This window comes from Bubalus kerabau, chromosome 3, assembly GCF_029407905.1.
Source record: "Bubalus kerabau isolate K-KA32 ecotype Philippines breed swamp buffalo chromosome 3, PCC_UOA_SB_1v2, whole genome shotgun sequence".
NCBI classification, from domain to species: domain Eukaryota; kingdom Metazoa; phylum Chordata; class Mammalia; order Artiodactyla; family Bovidae; genus Bubalus; species Bubalus kerabau.
Window position 1 is genome coordinate 138,675,423 of NC_073626.1, and position 18,958 is coordinate 138,694,380.

The 18,958-nt window shown below is 38.3% G+C and overlaps 1 protein-coding gene and 1 long non-coding RNA gene across 4 annotated transcripts in view; one reads left to right on the plus strand and one right to left on the minus strand.

Moving 5' to 3' along the window:
- Nucleotides 1–18,958, minus strand: part of HECW2 (HECT, C2 and WW domain containing E3 ubiquitin protein ligase 2) — a 433,603-nt gene that overhangs the window by 28,587 nt on the left and 386,058 nt on the right. For all 3 annotated transcript variants that reach the window (XM_055572982.1, XM_055572984.1, XM_055572985.1), the window contains 5 exons: nucleotides 17,816–17,936; nucleotides 16,016–16,129; nucleotides 6,435–6,587; nucleotides 4,540–4,638; nucleotides 303–432 (listed from right to left, as the gene is read on the minus strand). In XM_055572982.1, coding sequence (XP_055428957.1) covers nucleotides 303–432; nucleotides 4,540–4,638; nucleotides 6,435–6,587; nucleotides 16,016–16,129; nucleotides 17,816–17,936 — 617 coding nt within the window. The remainder of the gene's footprint in view (nucleotides 1–302; nucleotides 433–4,539; nucleotides 4,639–6,434; nucleotides 6,588–16,015; nucleotides 16,130–17,815; nucleotides 17,937–18,958) is intronic.
- Nucleotides 328–16,192, plus strand: LOC129646587 (uncharacterized). Its single transcript, XR_008712050.1, has 3 exons — nucleotides 328–404; nucleotides 673–736; nucleotides 16,060–16,192. It is a non-coding gene; the product is annotated as an uncharacterized LOC129646587 (long non-coding RNA).

Here is an 18,958-nt window from a genome sequence, read left to right on the forward strand (position 1 = left end):
TTCAAAATGGACTGGTTGGATCTCTTTGCAGTCCAAGGGACTCTCAAGAGTCTTCTCCAACACCACAGTACAAAAGCATCAATTCTTTGGTGCTCAGCCTTCTTCACAGTCCAACTCTCACATCCATACATGACCACAGGACAAACCATAGCCCTGACTAGACGGAATTGTAACTGTACATAAATCTGGGTTTAAACCACCCAAGCAGCCACAAATATATAAACATTTGATCTTAGCCACTGAATTAATCCTTCACCAACCAATAGTCTTCCCACACACAATCACCATTATTCACAACAGACCTGCCCAAAAACTTCTTCGTTCACAGTGAACGTGAGGTCCAGGATGTCATGGATGTCGTTGTCTTTCATCCACTGCAGGCTCTGATGGAACTCTTCATCAAGGTATTCTAGATCACTCAGGTCACAGAGACTAAGATGACAAAGAGAAACAAATATGTAGGCATGGATATTAGCTAAACCCAGAATCGTGAAGAAACACACTAAGAATTAGTGACAAGTACAATATCAACTAAATAGGCAGTGATTTCTGGAATGTATTTTGTCAAAGTCAGTAACCAAAGCAGTGAAATAATTCAGAAATGTATAAAATTTTAAAATCCTGATATGTAAAATGCCTTAGGAATCACTCAATTTGTTTTATCTTTTACAGACACAGAACTGGAGGTACAAAGAGTGGCTGCCGTTTGCACAGCCACCCACAAATAATGCCCGAGGTAAAACTGGGACTTGGGTTGACAACTTGGGTTCAGTATTCTTTGGCTGGGTTAAACTATTTTAAATTATCATTTTCCTAATTAGAAATTCTTTGTACATTTCTATACTGTACTTTAACTTTTTTTTTCCCCAAAGCTTCCCCCCGGCAAAGACTAGAATCTATGATCCACATTCACATATATCCATTTTTTCTTCAGGGTAATTACTCTTTCTATGATTCTGAAAACTGAAAGCCACAGAATTGCTCTACAGTTTTAATAGTTTTCTGTATTTCTCTCTTCTTTCTTCATTGCTGAGAGAAGTTCTACATGAGGTGGAGCTACTATTACATGTCCCTGTTGTAAAGGTGGTAGCAACTGATTTGCTTTATTGTTTTGGAATTTCCTTCGCTCAGCCCAGTTTCAAAGATGATTTTGAACTAGTTCAGTCTACACATGTAACAGATACCAAGCATGTGCCAAACATCTTAATAGCTACTTGATAAACAGTTACTGCCCTCAAGGAGCTAATGTAGACCATTAGAGAAACAAAGACACAAATAGATAAGTTGATTTAAGGTGATAAGTAATAGCCTAGGGTGGATAACACATTATTTGTGTCCTTTTTTATATGTTATGTTACACTTCAGTTAAAATTTAAAAAGGTACGTAAGGTAGATACTGGGACCTCCCACAGCAAACATGCAAGCCATTTATTTTGACCTGGAGACTGACTGATTTTTGATTATATTTTTCATTTAGTAAGACAAACAAATTTCTATATAATATTTTATTGGTTCCATAATGCTTTCACATATAGGGTCTCCACCAAAATGTTACAGAGTAGGAATACTTATCTCAATTTTACTGATGAGAAACTCAGCTCAGGAATGTTATATAAGTTGCCTGATGTCACACAGCCAGTAGGTAGCGGGGACAGAGCTTGAAATCTGATCAATGTTTTAAAAAACATTTTCTCATTTTTAAGTTGAGAAAACTGCAAAGCAGTAACTAAGTCAAGATCAAAAGTGGCTGGGGAAAAGCTGTTTTGATCTCCTGATTTCTTGTCCAGTGCAAATTCTACTCCCTCCCCATCTCCCACAATGGTATTACATTTTCTCCAGCAACAAATGACATCGTCAGTTTACTCTGTAGAGTTGATTTAAGACACAGCTCAACCTAATCCATGAAAACATTTGAAGATCAAAACTAATCTTTGGACTTTTTAAATCTTTTTTGGACTTTAAAATCTTTTTAAATAGATTATTAATCAAGCACTGTAAGTGCCAAGTGTTGAAGCTATAATATCTGATATAAACAACCAAGCTACATAATCATGACCTGGAGATTTAGAAGAAGCTTTTTGGAGTAGATGATACCTATATTAAAGTCTTCAGGATGTTTCAAGCTAAAGAGGTAAAGGGGAATAAATAAAAAGGAGAAAGGGAGAAAAGAGAGGCAGGAGAAGACAACCTGAGCAAAGCACAAAGGGATGGAGTATACAGATATTCCAAGCATATGTGCAGCACCAGAGGGTTAACCATAAGACAGAATATCCAGAGAATGAGGCTGGAAATGTATCTAAAAGCTGGTCTTGAAAGTCATTCTAAGGAGCTTGGTGATTCAGAACTACTGAAAGGTTTTAAAACAGGCAATGACATGATCAGATATGAGGTGTGACTTTAAATTGTTTATCCGGAAGTGGCAGTATAGAGGATTTACTTATAATGGGGGGTGGGGGTGGGTATCATTGGGAGGAAACCAATTAATAGACCACTACAGTAACCTGTCCAAAGTAAGATATGGATTTCAGTTAGAGCACAGCTATCAGGGTAGACTGGGCATGTGTTCGATCGTGCCTGACTCTGCAACCTCCTGGAATGTAGCCCACCAGGCTCCTCTGTCCATGGCATTTTCCAGGCAGAAATATTAGGATAGAGAAGATGAACTTTAGAATTATTGAGGAGGCAAATGTGGAAATGAGTAAACCATTTTAGTGAGTGGGTAAAAAGAAGCATATCTAAAATGAGACAGCAAATGAACTAAAGTTGCAAGATAACTCTGATTCACTGCCAGTCTTGAGGGCCACTAGACGAAAAATTCCTAAGGCCACAAGTTTAGCAGGAAAAACAACCTGAATGATTTGTGACCTGTACCATGGGAATGGGGCAGGAGGTGGGGAAGAGAAGAAACTGTGCTGTGCATTTACTAACCCTGTTTAAGGGTGACTCCCAACTTCTGACCAGGGTGATTTGAGAATGTTGGCACTAAGAACTATGACTAGGCACATGGGGGAAGGTATATTTTTAGGTCAGGAGAAAATGATGAATCTAGTTTTAATCATGTTGGTTTTGAGGTACCTGTGAAACATACAAGAGACATTAAGTAAAATATTGACTGCTTGAGCTTACAACTCAAGAGAGATCATATCCAAGGGTGTGGACTGGAGAGTCAGTAGATGAGACAGCTGAAGAGGTTTCCCATGAGAACATATATATAGACAGAAAAGAGGGGAAACCAGAATGGAAGCTTCAGGAACACCAAGGTTAAAGGGCAAGTCAGGACACCCACAAAGGAGACATAAAAGTAAAAGGTGAACCCAGAGAGCATAGTGTCATGGACACCAGAGAAGGAAGAACTCAAGAAAAATGGATGGGTCTGGGAGGGATCAATACTATCAAAAACAGCAGAGTGGTCTATTAAAATAGAGACTAAAAAACATTCTATAAAAGCTTCCATAGGTTATTGGTGGGAAACAAGCTAGATTGAAGTGTGTTGAGGGCATGTCAACACTCAGTATAGACTACTCTTTCAGGAAGTTTAAATGGGAAGATGAACGATAAGGCAATGAAATAGAAAGATGCAAATGGGCCAGAAGAACCAGAGAGGCAGAAGGCCAGTGTCCAGGTGCTCAGGGCTTTATTGGCCTATATATCAAAAGAGACGAAGGCAAAAGTCTTCCTACTGGCCCTCTTTAAGAATCCATTAGAAATACTTTCAGTTGAGGTCTAGGCTTACAGAAAGCAGATACATGGGTACATGGCCTTGGTTAGGGAATGAGCTGGTCAGAACCATGCAATCCTGCTGCACTTTCTTGTTGCAAGTTTGAGCTACTACTCTCACTGACAGTTGCCTTCTATTCAGCCTTGTAAATGACTACTAATTACAGGACAGAAAATGTTGGCTCTACATTTTACAATAATTGCAATCTTTCACTGTGGTAACAATGAAGAAAAAGTACTGTGAATGCTAAATTTTCATCTGCCATCATAAATTACTGCCTTGCATACAGAGAGATTTCAAGAAAAATATGGGACTTGAAAAATACGGCCCACCTCTAACAAACAAATGTTGAAAAAGGAGAGTGAAAATTTGAACCAAGAATAAGCAGTTGAACGTTTGCTTAAGGCAAAATGTAAAAGGCATCTTGTGAAAGACGGGGGGCTATGAGTCATCAAGACTAATCTACAACTATTCTATTAATAATTGGCATTAATACCACAGGAATTTCAGCACTGTATTTGAAGTACAATTGTTTTGAAGAAACATGTGTAGCAACAAATGAGAATCAATTACTCAGAGTAGAGCAAAACTAAGCCTTTGGGAACAAGACAGGAATAAAGGATCAGAAGCTGGAAAAATCCAGTAACCATATTTGAAATTAGATTAGTTGATTAGTTTCAGAAATCTAAACCACTATTAAGTAAATAATAATAGATTTGAGATAGTGAGTCAAAACATGACCTTGACAAAAGATTCTTTTGGATAAAGGAAATACTTCATTCTTTACATGCAAATTACACAAGCAATAAAAATACTCTTACATTCTGAGAAGAGCCTTATAAAAGGGCCGTGTGAAGAAGGCATCCAACAAATACTGGTGAATTAGTGCAAGACCAAGGATCCTACCACTGAACCGGAACCTGTGAAGGAAAAGCAGGAGATGGTTTACATGGAGCAGTTGGAGCAGTTTCTAAATGTTTCTGTTTCCTCTCAAGAATGCCTTCCAGTTCTAACCACCTAAGATTTTCTAAGATGAACTGCCTTCCAGGTTCATGAGAATTTGTATGCACTGTAGGCTGTGTCTTCATTAGTTGATTTTCATATCTACTTATAGAAGAAATCTGTTTCAATCTGATATTCAGAGAGATATTGCAGCACCTTCTCCCCATGTCAATGATGTCCAGCATGTAGCACTCTACATGGCCAACATGAACTCCCTGTTAGCATGACAGTGAAATTTCCTTAAATCACTTGTAAGAAATGTTGACAGAATGAGACCAGTAACGGTGGGGAAAATGTCCCCTTGTAGTTTGCGTGCATGAATATCAGCGGGATTTCTCTAGTGCAAACCTAGCAGCAATTCCCTTTTGAGGAAAAGCCCAGTCTTGGAGTGAGAAAGTTCCTAGTTCTATTCTCTCTCAAACCCCTCTCTTAACAGTAACCGTCACCATCCACGAATTCTGCATGTGTACATTTGAGGGAGTTTCCACATGGGACATTCTGTTCTCTAAAATTTCAGTGCTCAATTCTATTCTGAATCACTTCGGAAACTTTATTAGATATATGTCATGACTGGATTTGCTGAGATGAACATATATTTTCTTTTTCAAAAATATTCAAGTTTCTAGCCTTTTGAAAGCCTGACGCCTTCTGAAAGTGTAAATGCACACTGAGGTTCATAGTGTCCAACTATAATTCTAGTGGTAGGCAACCATCTTAAGATGAATGTCCAGCAGCTCTGTTTTTCTTTATTTCCACTTAGCTTAGCATAACTGCAATAGCTACTCTTAGGAGGACTTCTAACTGTAGTTAACCGGAAGTTAATTTGAAGAATAAGTCCTAAACCTTAATGCCCTCCACCCACCAATATTAACCTCATGACTCAAAGAAATTTTTTCCATGATTCCTATTCACGTTCTTTTTTTTGTTACTATAGTGAAAATGAACAGAAACAAGCAAACAGGTTATATAGATACTTCAAGTCTGTAAATGCAGACACGTAAAAAATGTCACAGAGTGCAATTTGAGGTTTTAAGAATAAATAATTCCCAGATGGGAATCCTATACCAGCTTTACTTGATTTTGTGTGAAAAATTAGGAGCGGGCAATTCCTGGCTACAAACTTGAAATAGTGACTGGGATAAGTGGCCACTGCTGTGACCCCACACTCCTGCTTGCCTGCCAGGATTCTCTTCCACCATCAGTTCCTCTAAGCCACTCTGTCTTCCTGTCTTCCCTCCCATTAGAAAACCAACAGGCCCAGCTGCTCTGCCCCTCCCTACATGTTAGCCACTTCCCCAAGGACTGTTCTAGAAACTGCCTGTCCTTTGGGTCAGGATTTTGCCCTACTCACCCCCACCAGTCCCCTGTCACAGCTCAGAGTCACCCAAAGCTTCAGACAAGGATTTAGGGTCTTGCTAAGAACCTAACATAATCTGCAACGTTCTCTCAGGAAAAAACCTTTTGGATTCTCCCCAACTCACTTAAAATTGGTCTTACAGAACATAATCTATTCCTAGACTGGAAAGTGCCTGTATGTTAAATTTGATAATGCAAACAAGAGTCAAAGGAGATATTTAACTGAAAATATGATTTTCTCAAAAAAAAAAAAACAAAAAAAAAAAAAACCTTTTTTTTTTTTTTTTAAGTTTAGGTGCTTATAAAAACTAATATCACAGAAAATCAGCTAAAGAAAAATGGGGAGAAAAATACTTACCATTCATGGTGATTGTCTACAAAGGCAGACATGGGACTTATTTGTACTGTGTATGTGTCATTGGCTGAATATTCAAATAAGCCATAATATGGGTTAAAGAGTTCTCTGGATACCAGGAAGAAAAACTCTCTGGAAGGTCCACTGTAATCCAGCCTTTAAAAAATTCACAAAAAGAGCAGTCATTATTTTTTTTCTGTTTATTACTCACATTTAACACAGTGCTCAACTTTCTGTAGAACAGGAAGTATAATTATCAAGTTTGGTGGTGGTGGTTTAGTCATTAAATCATGTTGCAAAAGGTAAAATAACTTAAGTGCCCAGAGCCAGGCCATGCGGAGAGAGATTGCAGTGGGAATGCCTTATTTAAGCAGGTTAAACCTAAGGGCATCAGTTACATATATCCATGGGAACATGGAGTCCTCATGTTTTTCCAAAACACTTTTAAATGGGGGCAAAAAGAGACTTTAGTGAATTGGTGAGAGGATATTACAGATATAAAGCCTCCTAGGGAGATCAGAGGCAAAAGATGGAATGATAGGGTTCAGATGAAAATTCTAAATTATAAAACACCAAGGAAAATTATAGACAAGAAAAGTGAGGGTGTCTAAAGCTTCCTTGGGAAGGTAGTTGAGAAGAGGCTGAAATTCTAGCACCTGAACAACAGTGTAAATTCCATCTTACTTACAAAAAGACATGAGGGTCAAAGCAAAATCTGAAAATGATTGTGCGAGGTTTGAGGACTGACAAGTGGCAAACAATGCTGAGAACAAAAAATGCACCAAAGAGGAGCATGTAATAAAGCAATTTGATATGCTCAATTTAAAATGAAAAATGTAAAGTACATCTATTTACCCTATGGTAAAAAGTTGACATAAGGGTTCAAAGACAGGAAGGAATTCTGAGGGGGGAATGAAAGCAATGGATAAGCTGGGGTGGCGGGATTTAATAAGACTTCCTTTGTTCACTCTATTTTTTTCCCTCTATGGAATTTCCTTCAATGGCCACTTCTGTATTTTTTTATGACAAAGAAAAAATTCCATATGTGTGGTATGGAATTGAGTGATAGAGAAAAGGATTTTATTATAGGTAGAAGAGGGAGCTGGAATAATAGCAAGGAAAATTAAAAGGCCTTCATATATCTTAGTTGAAAGTTTAATAGAATTTTCTTAAAACAGACATCAGCTATCCACATACTAAGTTCTTAATTTTTGCCATATCTGAATATATATGCACTACTATTTACTTACTATTTCCAGCTTTACTTGCTTTTCCAATGTAGCCTTGTCTTAACACAGTATTTTGAAATTGTGATGTGTTAGCTTTATTTCTTTTCTAATACACATGAAAACAAACACATAAATATTAACATAAAAAATATGAGTCTATGTAATAGGCCAAGGCAGCTTCTTGTGGTTTCTTTCCACTGTCCTAGTTCTGGTCTCTGACACCACCAAGAACAAGTAGATTACTTGTTCCACTTGAACATTCTTCACACATTTAGAGGCTTTCCTTCAACAAATATGTGAGTGCCTATTAGGTTTTGGGTATTAATCTAGATGCTAAAGATGCAAAGTTTTATTTTTACGTCATTTTCGACAAGATTCTAAGTTCAGCAGTGTCTATATTCCTGGTCCCTGTCCCCTCCTCACTCATGAACAACCTCCTCTCATGGCAGGGCAGGGAATTCCCCTGTCATGTTGGTCCTCTGCTCTGAACACTCTCCAGGTGTCAAAGTCTGACCTAAGGGGTGTGTCTCTACTGATCACAATACTCAAGGTGTGGTCTTGTCAGCAAAAACTTAGGGCTCTTGACCTCTCTTCTTGGACACTTTTCTCCACTACTGCAGCTTAATGTCACCCTGCCTTGTGGGCAGTCCCTTTACTTTGTTGACTCATCACAAGCTCGTCATCAGCTCAAACCTTTCACCTATGTTACTTTAAACTAGGACTCTCCCACCCTGTCTGCACGTCACTCTATCTTTGTAAAACCTAAGCACTAGACACTAATATCAATACTTGCCATACTAAATTTCACTTTGTGAGAGTGAGTCCATGATTCTAGTCTACCTTGATCCCTGTGGACGCAAAACTTCTCTCCAAATTTCCTACTGATGATGAATTACATCAGCAGACTCCTGTGTCTTTGCAGAAACAGAGAATACCAAATCAAAAGTATCTTAGTGGTCATTTTGTCCATCCCCTCACCTCACTGAGGAGATGACTGGCGCTGAAGGAAATCACTGACTTGTATCAAACGAAAGCTGCAGTGGAGGATCCAGGCCTTGACACAGGTTTCCTGACCCCGTGTGTGATGTTCATTACTCTTTACAGTCCACTCTTCAATATATTTAAAACGTTCATAAGGACTAAATACAACATTGCTTATAGAGGAGAGGTCGGAAAACTGTGACTTGCAGGCCAAGTCTGGTCCAGGCCCTCACGTTGTAAAAAAAGTTTTATTGGAACATAGCCATGCTCATTGGTTTATGTGTTGTCTGGGGCTGTTATGATGGCAAAGTGAGTAGGTACAAAAGGGAATGGTCTGAAAAGCTGAAGATACTTACTATATGGCTCTTTACGGAAAAAGTTTGCCAACCTCTGTTACAGAAGAAAGTAGGAGGAAAATGTTTCTTTATTAAAAAGCCTAGCTTACTCTAAATCCTCTTCTTTAGTGAAGATCATTTCAAGAAAAGGTAAAATCACAACAATGTCCTAGAGTATATGAAATCTTCAGGAGTGGTCACAGCTACTAAGCAGGAAGCCAGGAGCCCTGGCCTGGAGGCAATGTATCTAGGTCTAGGAGGAATATATCTTCCTCAACTGGTCAGGCTTTTCTCTGCTCTTTTTTTTTTTTAACTCCAGCAGCACTGATAGAGTTACTCTAAAGTGAAGACATTTTTAAAGTTTGATTTGATTATAATCTGAACTTTGGAACCACATATCTGAGAGCAGGTTGTTGATTACAAATTACATACGCCTACCTAATTCAATAAGACGTGTCCCAGCAGGATACCTTATGCATGTGCTTCCTGCAATGTCTTAGCAACCTCTTCCATATAAATAGTTAATATGACTCATATCACAGGGATCATTTGTTACATTCCTGTTTTGCCAGTTAGGTTGGTTCCACAGCTAAAGACTTGGCACGGAAATACAGAAACTTTGGACAAAGGGTGTGTAGCCACACAACAGCTGCATCTGAGGGCATTTTGGAATAAGCACAGATGTCTTTAGGGTGGCAATGTCTTTTTGAGCCCCATGAAATGCTGATAAGGCATTTTAAACACCATCACGTTGCTGGGCTGACACCGCCCGAGTTGTTAGTGGCATCCAATATTTCTAAATAATTTTATTCTCTGGTTCTTTATGTTCAACTAAAGATTGCCAAAAACAAAGTATCCCAAAGGAAGCAGACTATAAAATGAAAGAGGATAGTGGCATTGGGCAGTCTGACTGCCATTTCCTACACGTTTTCTGGAAGACAGAAAGGTTTTCTTTCTTATAAGCTGGTTCAGGCACACATGGTCTACCTACCTTCTGATTCCTCTTATGTTTGTACCAGCAAGGCATTAGTTCTTGAGCCACTAAAGAAGTGATAGGTGAGTAGGGAATTTTGTGAGCAATTAATATGACAAAGTTTTACCTGGAGATACCAAGCCAAAGCCTGGAAATAGGAGCACCTTTCTTCAGCATGGTTTGGGTCAGTTAGGTTATCCTGCAAATATCTCTCTTTAGACAAAAACAAGCAACACCTTAGTTTCACTTGAAGCTTTACAAATATTTGAGGAAACATTGGTCAAGGCCAGTACCCGAAACAACTTCTAGACCAGTCAGATGTAAGAGCTGCTGGTTATTTTATAAGTAGGGACTCAAAAAAACCTTTCAGATCTCATCCCCCGCTAGTTTCTTGCATTTGCCTAAGTAGAAATATCATAGGAAGAGCTCACCTGTACTTAAATCCCCAAACTAAAACTGTTTGCACACATCCCCTCCCTAGTCCAAGTATGGCTTTGCAAGATGGATGACTGATGTCATATAGAAGGCACCTTACATATAATGAACTCATTCTTTCTTAAAGAAAGGTGCCTTTTATAGAGTTGGCCATGGAGGACAAAAAACAGGCAATCACAGTGTAAACATCCTCTCTTGATCCAGGCCATTATTTCCTTACTTGTTGTGGGTACTAAGAAGTGAATGTGAACCTGAAACTAACGCACGATTATAAATCAACTCTACTTCAATAAAAAGAAAAAGACGTGAATGGCCCAGGATGTCCTATGTGATCACAATAGTCTACATAGCTAACTTCTGACACCAACAAGCTTTAGTTGCTAAAACTTTTAATTCAGAAGAAAATAATACACTGAAGAATATGCAGTACTTGTAGTTCCCCTCTTAAAGAAGCAATGTCTAGGCAGACAGAAGCCCAAGAGGCAAGCGGACCATGCAATTTCCCACCACACTCAGTCCAGACGACTCAGTTTCCAAATCATTCCTCCACTGCTGTTTTCTCCTACTCCCCACTTTGCAAGAGCAGATAACCAAATTAAGCTGGGTGGAAATTTAAATGACTAGAACAAAATCTCCAGCTCTGACCAAATAAAATCACAGTGTTTGCTTAGAAATTGTCCGTATTTCATAAAAAGCCAAGCATAACATGACATTAATTTAGTGAGATATACTAATCACTCGTCAACTAGCATAACTACATAAAAAGGCTCTAGAATTATTTTTGCATTTTTAATTGAATACAGGTATCTCTAATATTCTGGGGTTAATTCTACCTCACATGGAATTTGTAGCTGACCTATACATTTATGACTATGATACTTCTCATCAATTTCTCTTGACTCAGCTCTTCCATTTCAGGAAAAATCTATATATCATGTGGCAAGACCTACACAAAGAAACATCTTAGAGCAGAACTGAAGTCTCTGAGTGACTCTGCTAATTCACACTTTTTTGGAGAGTAGGCAGACACATTATTCTGAAAAGATAAATCCTTTCTCTTTATGCCCTCACTAATCTATTGTAAATAAAGACCCTGATCATGACAGGTAGAAAATACTATCAGTGAGATGGTATCAATAGAAATTGCAAGATATTATTCCCTCATAGATAACAAAGTTGACTTTAGCAACATAAAATAATACTCTATACATACCAATACCTCTACTAATTTGGACTTTCCACAGAATTAATTCTCTCTATAGACTTACTACTCTACTGATCTCAAATGCAAAAGGAAGCATACACATACCAAAATTACCCTGGCGGCCCCCACCACGCAGCAACAAAATAAGAAAAGTTGTTCAGGGAAAGAGTTTCTAAATCTCCCTAAATCTTGTCTCTATGCTTTCTTTTAATAAGTGATCTTTTTAGAATAGTTTTTGATTTATAGAAAGGTTACAAAGACAGTAGGGAGACTTCTCATACACCTCACACCAGGACTTAGCTGCTTCTGGTTTTTGATGACCTTGACAGCTTAAGGGGCACTGGTAAGGTAATCTGGTAGAATGTCCCTCAGTTTGGATTTATCTGATATTTTTCTCCTGATTAGACTGGTGTTACATGTTTTGGGGAGGAAGACAATAAAGGTAGTGTCATTCTCATCACATCATACCAAGGATATATACTATCAACAGGATATATCATTTTTTTATTTTAGCCTTGATCACCTGCCTGTGTGTTTGTAAGGCTTCTCCACTGTAGGCTTACTTCTTTCCCACCCCTTTTCAGAGGGTACTGTATGGAAGCAAGTCACTATGTGCAACTCATAAGGAGCACTGAATTATGCAGAAAATTATTTGGAAATCTTCTGCAGAGGAGATTTGTCTATTCTCCTTCATTTAATTATTCAATTGTATATTTATATCAATATATATTTATCTTATACTTCAGGGTTCTAATCCAATACTACTTTATTTTGTTGCTCAAATTATTCCAGCTTTGACCTCTGGGAGTTCTTTCAGATGGTTCTCGTGTCCCTTTGACATCACTGTGAATTGTTTTGAGTTTCCCTATACTTTCTGGTACAAGATACTTCAGACACTGTCTTGTATAATTCCTGCCCCAGTCCGAGAATCATCCATGTCTACAAAGAGCCCTAGTCCCCTTTACTAAAGAACAATATTAAAAGCCAACATCTACACACTAGTTGTATATTCTTGTTTAATACCTATTACTAGAGCTAAACATGAAAAACCTCCAAAATAACACATTTTGAGGACATTAAAATTAATGAAGGAAAAGGGACAGAAAATTTTCAGCTCCATTCTAGAATTCCACAGAAAAACCTAGGTAGCTTTTCTCTTTGGGTACTTATTAGAAACCAGAAAGAAATATTATGATCTTTAATTTTAATGTAATAAGATGGCAAAGGCTAAAATAACTTCTTAATTTTATGTTGTTTTGAGGTTAATCTTGCAAAACATATGATGTGTTCCTAATGACTTCATAGCAAAATAAATTTGATATCTAATAATACATATGTATGATACTGACATGATAAAGCATGAGATCAGAAATAACCTGGCCCTATTCCAGCCTCAATAAGCCTTATGCAGAGATTGTCCCTGAGGGCCAAGGTCACACCTCAAAATATCTTCCATCTTATTTTCCTCCTGGGGTTACAAGAAGAAGACAGGTAACGGAGGCAGAAAACATTTGGACATTAGTAGCAATTAAATAAAGAGGTTTCAACCCCCACTCTGTCTGGGTCTCCTCCTAGGAACGGATGTCAGTCCAGATCATGGGGAGACAGCTTTAAGATGATAAAGCATGATAAGCATCTGTTCTATTCAAACCTAAGTAACAGCGCTTCCAAAGACTCATGACTACATCTCTGAGATCTCAACAAACTGTGGTCTAACAATTATGGAAGACAGCTGGAGCTCTGAGGGAAGAAAAGTATTCTCATCCAAACTAGGCTGGTTATGTAAGGAAATATTTGGAATCCCATGCATACCTGTGATTAGACTAAAAACATTTGCCTTCATTTTCAACTGTGCACCTGCATCTTTAAGGCAACTAACAAAAGCCAGAAGTCCACTAAGGCTCATCGGCAACAAAAGGCTCAAGACTCAGGCAAGCTTCTCAGACTTTCTCACATTATATTGTTTTCCCATCTATTATTTTAATCTAGGCACAACTGGGAGACACTACATTTAGCAAGATAAATTATCAGTCACTAGCTGAAATAGTGAAAAGGCCCATGGGTAGGAAAAAATTCAGATAGATTACAGTTTAAGAAGTGAAGTGAAAATGTTAGTAGCGTAGTCGTGTCCTGCTCTGCAATCCCATGGACTGTAGCAATTCAGACCCCTCTGTCCATGGAATTCTCCAGGCAAGAATACTGGAGTGGGTTGTCATTCTCTTCTCCAGGGGATTTTCCCAACCCAGAGATTGAACCGGGGTCTCCCACCTTACAGGCAGATTCTTTACCATCTGAGCCACCAAGGAAGCCCAGAGTTCGGGAGTTTTGCCTAAATCCCAATATTGGTCTAAGAATCCTATATGGAAGACAAGAGGCCTAATTTTGAATTTTAATTTTGCTATTATCTAGTTCGACTAGCACATGAAAATTATTTTATACTTTGACAGCTCCATTTCATCAACCAAACACCACATGGCTGAATTTGTTGAATATTATTAAGATTCCATAATCTACTTTATTCCTGGGCAAGACTGTGCGTGTAGCCTTAGAATGATCCAAATCAATAGGAGTTAAGCAGTTAAAGAGAAGACAACTGGAATTCCAGCAATCATGTGATATTTTTAAAATTCACTCTAGTGATGTCTACAAAGAAGATGCTAAGACTCCAAACTTAAACCTGAAATGAGGAAAGAGGAATGACTCTAGGAGAGATGAGAGCTGCCATCCTCTGAAGAGTCAGAAAACCACCAGCATGCCTATTTGAATGGAATAAACACTGTGTAGGAGTCTTCATTGCATTCATTTCCTAACTTCATCTCCACGAGCACACTCATGGAAGAGTCATAGAAGGCTGGACTCTCTTTATGGTAGGTAGTTATTTTGGTAGGTGTGCCAAAGAAAGAGAAAAAGTGGGGACAGAAAAATAAGAACTAAGGCCTAAAAGTTACTGCTGGGGAAGTGTCCAGGTAGAATAGGAGGATTTTTTTCCCTTCTTTTTCTTTTTGTGTCTCTCTCTTTTTAATCGAAGTACAGTTGACATACAATATCAGTGTCAGATGTACAACATAGTGATTCCACATTTTTATACACTGATAACCACCAGACCACCATGAGTCTAGTTGCCATCTCATCAGCATGGAAAGCTATTACACTGTTACTGACAATATTCCTTGCCTATATATTACATCCTGTGACTTATTTATTTTAAAACTGCAAGTCTGCACTTCTTAATACCCTTTGTCTATTTCACCCATTCCCCCATCCTCACATCCCCTCCCCTCTAGCAAACACTGGTTTCTAACTCGTGATTCTAAAACTGAACTTTTTTGACAGGTGAAGTATGATTTACTTTGCATTCCAGTGCACATAACAAGATTATAGATGTTAAAATGCAATTTCTTGCTTTTTCTCTCAAAGTCCATGTCTTGAACCTTCTTATATTGTTGGTGGGAATGTAAAATGGTGAAGCCACCATGGAAAATAGTATGCGGGTTCCTCAAAAGAACCAAAACTAGAGTTACCATATGATCCAGCAATCCCACTTCTGGGCATATATCCAGACAAAACTCTAATTTGAAAAGATACATGCTCCCTATGTTCACAGCAGCACTATTCACAATAGACAAGACATGGAAACAACCAAATGTCCATCAACAGATGAATGGATAAAGATGTGGCACATATATACAATGGAATAATACTTAGCCATGAAAAGAATTATGCCATTTGTAGCAACATGGACAGACTTAGAGATTATCATGCTAAGTGAAGTGAGTCAGAAAGAGAAAAACAAATACCATACGATATCACTTATATGTGGAATCTAAAAGATGACACAAATGAACTTATCTACAAAACAGAAACGACTCACAGACACAGAAAACAGATTCGTGGTTTCCAAAGGGGAGGGGTTGGGGGGGGATGGAGTGGACTTTGGGATTAGCAGATGCAAACCATTATATAGAAGGGATAAACAACAAGATCCTACTGTATAGCACAGGGCACTATATTCAATATCCTGGAATAAACCATAACAGAAAACAATTTTAAAAAGAATGTACATATATATAACTGAATCACTTTGCTCTACAGCACAGACTAATACAACACTATAAATCAACTATACTTCAATTTTTTAAAAAGCAAATTTTCCTTTTCAGAGAAAGAGTTAAAGAGAGAAGAAATGAAACTAAGATTCTGCTCTCAAAAATGATCTATAGTTATGAGCTTTTACCAAAGAATCTTTATGTCAAATGATTTAAAAACCAGGGGAAGCTTTAAAAAAATAGCTGAGAGGTTTGTGTATGAGAACAGCATTTTCTGCCAGAAGGATTTCCTGTTTTAGGCAACCACAGGGGACGTTGTGGGGAAACATCCGCCTGCGGCCGCAGCCCACGCTTCAAAGGCCACTTCTCTGTGCTACTCACCCTTCCTCTCCAACGAATGTGACGTACAGCTTATTTCTCTGCAGGTCTTTTCTGGAGTAGCCCATAATTTGATTAAAAGCATCTTCAAGCAAGTGATCTCTTCTGATAATTAACCTGTCCGTAAAGAGACAATTTGAAAAAATACAGATGATTTTCTAATCCTTATCTTTCCAGAACTGAGCACGTGGTATTTAATTTCCATTTACCACAACTAGGTGAAAATCGGGATGACTTACTATCATCGCTGTCTGCAATAAAGCACATGTCTGTCTTTAACTCTTAATAGCATTAACAAAAGTTACATCAGAGAATCATTGGTAAATAGAGCACCCTACCTAAGACCTGTAAAAACAATGCAAAAGTTCTTCTGGTGGTCAAATTCATTTATCCCGGGAGGAAAATGATTAAAAAACAACACACACACTTACAAAACTTTTGTTTATGAAAGGAAGATTAAACCTAGGAGGTCATGTTTTAAGCATTCTATGTAATGAATGCACCTAGACCAGAAATTCAACTCTTAAGTAGCTAGAAAGGTAACAGTGAGACCAAGAAAGATGAATTCTTAGTGTCCTTTATTTTTTTTTTTTGATGCTTTTTTTTAAATTTTATTTTATTTTTAAACTTTACATAATTGTATTAGTTTTGCCAAATATCAAAATGAATCCGCCACAGGTATACATGTGTTCCCCATCCTGAACCCTCCTCCCTCCTCCCTCCCCATTCCATCCCTCTGGGTCGTCCCAGTGCATCAGCCCCAAGCTTAGTGTCCTTTAAAGAAGAGGAGTTTACGTAAACTTTTCTAACTTTAAAATTAGGTGAACCTTGAAACTCTCTAGATGACAGATAAAAACGAATGATACTTGCAGTTGATTAATCTACTTATGACAATGGCAATTTAAGTCATCTTTAAACAGGCGTCAATTTGCCCTTAATGCAAATAGTAATGGAAAGGGAGATGATAGGGAAGCCAGAGGCATGAAAGTTTGATCAGCAAGATTTTCATAAGTGAAGCTCAGAGACGTACAGTGTTTGGAGCAGGTTGATGTTTTTTGAAGGTGATGAAAGGGGAACCTGCAAGTTCAGTGGAGCAAGCCCGGCAGGAGGGCAGTGAGCTGTGCAGCCGTTGGGCTGGGCATTTTTTCCGGCACACCCAGGTCATGGTGGTGCCACAGTCAGACCCCCTCTTCTGTCCTCTCTCAAGTGGCACAGTGATCTTTAGTGGAGACATGAGATTGGGTGGGGGTGGGGCTGAAGGGAGTATGGGTAAGTGGGATATTCATATTATTCTGGGCCAAACAACCTGACGATCTTTCAATTTCCCCATTTAAAGGGAGGTAGCTAAAGACAGGCAGAAACAACGTTCATGCCATATTCTGTTGGACAAGTGAAGTTTATTTCACGGAAGGAAACAGATCTAAGCAGTGGTGGTACTATACTCCAAACAGCCAGGCAGTGATGAGCAACACAGGACTCTGTGACAGCCTTATATCTAGTGAATATGTGAAGTCAACAAAGAGGTACTTTTCAAGAGAACAAAATAAATCAGCTTTTAATTTTGCTTGTATTTTTATATGAAACATGATTGTCACTTTCCTGTCTGCTTTAAAACCTTAAGTTTAATTGTGCTTAATTCAACAACTATGTGTTAGGTGATACTGTGATTTACACACATCAAAATAATTATGTCAACTAAACAAATTCTGGTCATCCCAAACCACACTCTATTTCCTATAATCCCCAAAGCATCGCATCCTATTACCATCTACCAATCCTGGGGTTTGTATCATTTTGACTTACTTTAATTTCCCTGGGCCTTGTCCATATCCTTTAGTCTCTAACTTCCTGTAAAAGTTCCTTAGTTTGGCTTCAAAGTCTCGCTTGTAAGGGGCTGGAGCGCGGGCATTGGCACGCTGAGTACCTACAGCAAACCACAAAGAGACAAGGGAGTGGATTTGATTTCATCACATCACCATGAAAAAAATATTACCATGGGGTTGAGACCACAGTTAACAAGTAAAAGGAGGCTACACTTTCGGGTTCCTGCACTTTCACCTCTCCAAGTCGAAGGACATCACAGGGCTTAACCAGGATCTTAAGATGTCTTAGATGCCTTCCCTGGGGCCTTCTGGTTGAGAATAGCAATTCTGTAATAGAATTAATGGTGCCTATGTGTTACTCAAGTACGTTCCTCTTTTCAGCCCAAACTAATATGAGTCAAACAGAGTTACTCATGTCTAATGGTGAGATGGTATCGTGGCAGTTAGACAGGAAGTTACGATGTGAAAGTACGTGGTACACCAAGCAAGAACAGTGAGTTTCCATACTTGACGAAAAACCTTCAAAAACTTATTTTTGATATGTACTATCATGTAACTAAGAAATACTGTAGACACACAATTACATACATTTCATACTACAGGGTAGAATAATACTGATCTGAAACAAAATTCAGCCATAACTGCAGAAAGCCCACTTCTCCTGGTTGTGTAAATAATACTACGATTTGTTGTATTCTTAATATGTGCCAAGTACTGTGATTACCTACAGATTATCTAAAGATGTTTTACATGTCATTCCACAGCAAGCATAATTAATAAATATAAAAGCAACATAGTTTGTTCCCCTTTCCATAAAAAAATCTGATTCTCTGTTACACTGTGACTAACTGACAAGCTGGGATACAAAATTGATGATGAATATGGGAATCAGCCACCGTGACAAAAATATGGGATATTTCCGCTAAATTTCACAACACAATAAAAGACACAAGAAAACAAAACTTGTGATGTGTCTTACATTACACACCATGTAAGCTCCTTACATATATCCTTATGCATGAATCAACTAAGTGATGATTATTTTTTGCTAATACTGTTCAGCAACAGATGCTCAAAATGAACAAGGTCAGGTTGCTGGAGTGGATATCTTGGTTGGGAAGAC